General features: G+C 37.8%; 1 protein-coding gene across 1 annotated transcript; it reads left to right on the forward strand.

Moving 5' to 3' along the window:
* The first annotated feature begins 840 nt into the window (after positions 1-840).
* Positions 841-4,559, forward strand: LOC136218255 (VAN3-binding protein). Its single transcript, XM_066005048.1, has 6 exons — positions 841-1,197; positions 1,270-1,383; positions 3,106-3,544; positions 3,623-3,847; positions 3,935-4,042; positions 4,125-4,559. The coding sequence occupies exons 1-6, from the start codon at positions 883-885 to the stop codon at positions 4,334-4,336; spliced, it is 1,413 nt and encodes a 470-aa protein (XP_065861120.1). The 5' UTR covers positions 841-882; the 3' UTR covers positions 4,337-4,559.
* The last annotated feature ends 230 nt before the right edge of the window (positions 4,560-4,789 follow it).

Genomic DNA, 4,789 nt, shown 5'->3' on the forward strand with positions numbered 1-4,789 from the left:
TATTTTGTCTATTTTGTTAATTAAATCTGAATTTCAATATTTTTATTTAATTAATTATGTATTTATTTTAAAGTGAATAATTATAAATTTAAAATGATATTGGCTATGAAAAATCATTACTCCCTCCATTCCATTATATAAGTCATGCGGTCCCCGCTGAGCGAGGGTCCGAGGAGGGGTCCCACCACAAGGGTGTACTGGGGCAAGCCTTCCCTTGCCAATTTATTTGGCAAGAGGCCGCTCCTAAGACTCGAACCCGTGACCTCTTGGTCACACGACAACAACGTTTACCGTTGCGCCAAGGCTCAAGAAATATATTGGTTAACTAAAAAATTATCTCTCATGTCACTATTGGAGAATAAGCATTGGAATATTAAAAAACACATGTACCAATACAAAAATTTTAATATTTGGATCTAAAAACTAAACTAAAAGTTATTGGAATCCTAAAATGACTTATATTTAGGAAAAAAAACTACTGATTTACTAGAATGACCTATATAATTGAACAGAGAGAATAATAATTAACAAACCGAAATATAAATTAACAGACCGAAATAATAAATTAACTAAAATATGATTCCTTAATAATTTTGGTTAATGGACACTAAACTGTGTGCACCGTGACTAGAAAGGAGTTTCTATCTAAAAAGTAGAGCAAAACTTTGAAGATAATTGAATAGAAATAAATTTACGGCGACGGCTTAAGACGGCTATGTACCTGGCATAAAAGGTGGGGTCCATTGGAAAAAAGAGCAATCCCAGCCAATGGCATTGTTTCCCCCTCTGTGCCCTGCCCTCTGTCTATAAAGCCACCCCTATGCTATCCCCTCCCCGCTGCTCGGTTCCCCAGCTCTTCTTCTTCTTCTTCTTAAAACGCTCATGATGGAAGATATCCCTCTCTTAACCCCTCGAAGATTAGAGCGTACCTCTGTTTCCTCGGCCATTAATATAATGCAGCTACCTGAGAGCCCTAAACTTCCGATGGAATTCCTGTCAAGGTCATGGAGTGTTTCTGCTCTTGAAGTTTCCAAAACTCTCTCTTCTAATAAATCTACATCTTCCTGCACTACTTCTTCTATTCTCGAAGATATCGCCTCTGAAACTGACCATTTCGATCATAATCCCAACCTCCACTTCTCTTTCGCCTCTTCTGCTACTTCCCAGCTTCTTCTCGAACGTATTATGTCTCAATCCGTGAGTTCATTACCTACTAATTAATTTTGATTTTTATTTCATTTCATTTCATGGGTTAAATTGATTTTGCAGGAAGTGTCACCGCTGGCTTCAGGTAGGCTCTCACACAGTAGTGGACCTCTAAACTTGACAGAATCAGATAGTCCTCCCATTTCTCCTTCTGAAGAGTTTGATGATGTCATTAAGGTAACAATCTCTTCCTTCTTTTTAACGCTTCTGTTTGCTTCCTTCATCTGCCTGCCACTGCCACTTCATCTTTCTTTAACTTTATTATTCATCAAGGGAGAAACTTTTGTCTTCTTCCAATGAAACTTTTTTTTTTTTTTTGAAATGTCTTGTCAACTAAGTTTAATGCTGTTCTCTTTCAAAAAAGAAAAAAAAAAAAGTTTAATGGTGTTCATTCTTTATTTCAAGGATTTTCGTCTCAATGATGCTCGTTCTACAAATATATTTAGAGTAAGACTTGGTTAAAAGATAATTCGGTTATATTAACTGTGTTCACCCAAGCATTAGGTTCAAAAGTAATCCTAAGAGAAGAACCCTTTCCTTCCCGGATTTTGAAGATTCCTAACTCAATCTATTCCAAATTAAACATGTTACTTACATTAGTTAACATCTATAAAATCAATGCATTATACTACTTTAAATGACTTTGAAAGCATGTGTTCATGTCTATTCATCTCACAATTTTTTTTTGGTTAAACCATCCGGTACTTCGAACCACATTGGCCGACTAATCCGGATTCAGGGCGGGTCCAAGGATTACGGTATTTAAACCCCTCCCAATCGCCGTTGTGGGGGATCGATCCTGAGACCGCCCTACCAAGCGCAGCCCCATGCTACCACTGCGCCAACCAACGATTGGTCTATTCATCTCACAATTAGGTCTGCTTGGTTCAGCTGTTTGCCATTGCTCGCGGATAGCTGATTACGCACATGTTTTAAATTAATTAATAAATAAATTATAAAATAAAAAATGTATTACATAAATTAATAAAAGTAATATTAAAAAAAATTATTCAACTCAACAAAATTCTTGTTCTTTCATTAGTTATGTTATAGAAATAGAATTAATAATAAAAAATATAATTTTGTCAATAACAAATAACTACAAAACAGTTGTTCATGAAAAACTCTAAAACAATACAGATAAAATGCTTAATGCTGCGGTTATATAAATCTAATCAAACGCTATAGTTTTTTCGGTTTGGAGTGAAACGCTAAACGCTTTTCCGAAAAGTTGAAACAAACATCCCTTACTTGGAATAAAATGAAAGTTCAAATATTTTATCGAAACAAAATGAAGTTCGGTGACCATTTTGAATTCAAAGTGACTAACTATATAATTAACCCAAAAAACTTATTTAAAATGATGTAGATTTGAATTTAATCAAAACACCTCTTGCTGTGCCACTTAGGTTTTGAAAATAAACAAAATTTTGGAAATAATGGATTTTGGAAAGAAAATAATGGTGAAAGAGTAATTTAATAAACAGGGCGAGTATCGAGCAAGAAATAGTGTAGTCATGTCTATTAAGTAATATTTGGTTGTCTTGGTCATTTGAAGAAAACTGCAATTTGATTGACTCCTTGGTAAATCATTTCCCCTTCCAGCTAATACCACATGCACACTCTAATTCCCCTGGCTCACTTAAAACTCGAAAAACTATCAGTATGGTATGGGCAGGGCACTCTTTTAATTCAATTTGCGTGCTTAAAGATTGCATTTTCTGGCCAACCCCCTCGTTTTCATCACTCTCTTCCTTCCATCTCTTACCCTTCGTAGCTATAGAAATGAACATTGTTAACTTGCTCAAAACTATAAAAAAAAGTTTCAAACTTTCCCAAAACCCCGCTTTGTACTTTTGTTTCATTTTTTTTCTGATGAATCATTGCATTGTTATGCAGTTTTTGCATTCACGCAACACCATAAACTCCCTATTCAATACCGGTCGCGCCAGCGCCGGTAACGGAGGCGGAGCCACAGCTGCCGGTGGTGGGACGAAGACTGTTGGAAGATGGTTGAAGGAGAGAAAAGAGAAGAAGAAAGAAGAAACCAGAGCCCATAACGCACAACTTCATGCTGCTGTTTCAGTAGCTGCAGTGGCTGCAAGCGTAGCTGCTATAGCAGCGGCCACGGCTTCTTCTTCTTCATCAGGAGGAAACGAGCAGCTGGCCAAGACTGATATGGCTGTTGCTTCGGCAGCGACTTTAGTGGCTGCTCAGTGTGTGGAGGCTGCAGAGGCTATGGGGGCTGAGCGTGACCATCTTGCTTCAGTAGTTAGCTCTGCTGTCAATGTTAAATCCCACGATGATATCACCACTCTTACTGCAGCAGCTGCAACCGGTAATTAAGACTTGTCTGCAGCTAGCTTTCGAACTCTTGAATCCTAAATTGAATTTGTTTTCATTTCATGTAATGCAGCTCTTCGTGGGGCAGCAACATTGAAGGCGAGAGCATTGAAAGATGTTCTAAACGTGGCGGCTGTGATACCAACAGAGAAGGGTATGGGAATCTGCGGTGCAGGAATTAATGCTAATCCTAACAACAATTACAGCGGGGAGCTTGCCTGTGCAGACAACTTTCTCGGTGCCTGTAACCTTGAATTCCTAGCCAGAGGCAGTGATCTTCTAAAACGCACCCGCAAAGGCATATCTTAACCCTCGCTTGTTCTTTCTTGTGCATTTTCTTTGTATTTATCAATATAATATAATGAATGTCAATCTGATTTTGCAGGTGATTTGCACTGGAAAATTGTGTCTGTTTACATCCACCGATCAGGTCAGGTGATGCTGAAGATGAAGAGCAAACATGTTGCAGGGACTATAACCAAAAAGAAAAAGAGTGAGTCTTTCTTTGATTTTGAACATAAAAATATGAAAGTGAAATGGGGTTTTGACAGAGTTAAGTGTAATTGCAAGTGCAGATGTGGTGACAGATGTATGCAGGGACATGGCAGCATGGCCAGGAAGACACCTGTTGGATGGGGGAGATGAGCGTAGATACTTTGGGTTGAAAACATCAGCAAGAGGGATTGTAGAATTTGAGTGCAGGAACCAAAGAGAACATGATATGTGGACGGAAGGGGTTTCAAAGCTTCTCTCCACTGTATCCCAAAGGAAGAAGAGGACATTATAGCACTCACTGCCTTGGCCTTTTCTGCTAACTAATAGTGTAGTTATGAGTTTAGGAGATAAGAATTAGAGGAGGGGAGCATAGGCTGAGATTTAGGTGATTTATAATATATATATATGTAGTCATTTCCATGTCGTTTTGACCAAGCTGAAGAAAGTTCTCTATTGAAAGAGCTGTTAGGTAACCAGGAATGGATGCATGCATAAGACTTATCTTTTGTCCTATAAAGCCAATGGTGTTGTTGCTATTTTAGCTACTTACTTTCCTCCTAATTCTCTATTTCATGAAATGCTAATTTAATCCTTGTTCAACACACAGTATTCGTCTTTTGTCAAATTCCCTACCAGGAAACTAGCACTTAATATCCAACTAAGCTAATACCATCTGAAACACATAACTAAATCCGATCCAAATGTTATTAAAAAGAAATAAAGTTAAAAAAGTACAATGACAAGA

The sequence above is a fragment of the Euphorbia lathyris genome, chromosome 2, assembly GCF_963576675.1.
Source record: "Euphorbia lathyris chromosome 2, ddEupLath1.1, whole genome shotgun sequence".
NCBI lineage: Eukaryota > Viridiplantae > Streptophyta > Magnoliopsida > Malpighiales > Euphorbiaceae > Euphorbia > Euphorbia lathyris.

What these genes read in the sequence shown, in the direction of transcription:
- LOC136218255 (XM_066005048.1), top strand. Translation starts at nt 883, where the DNA reads ATGATGGAAGATATCCCTCTCTTAACCCCTCGAAGATTAGAGCGTACC. An exon ending in AACGTATTATGTCTCAATCC is followed by an intron (nt 1,198 to 1,269) that starts GTGAGTTCATTA and finishes TTGATTTTGCAG; the next exon opens with GAAGTGTCACCGCTGGCTTC. An exon ending in TACTGCAGCAGCTGCAACCG is followed by an intron (nt 3,545 to 3,622) that starts GTAATTAAGACT and finishes CATGTAATGCAG; the next exon opens with CTCTTCGTGGGGCAGCAACA.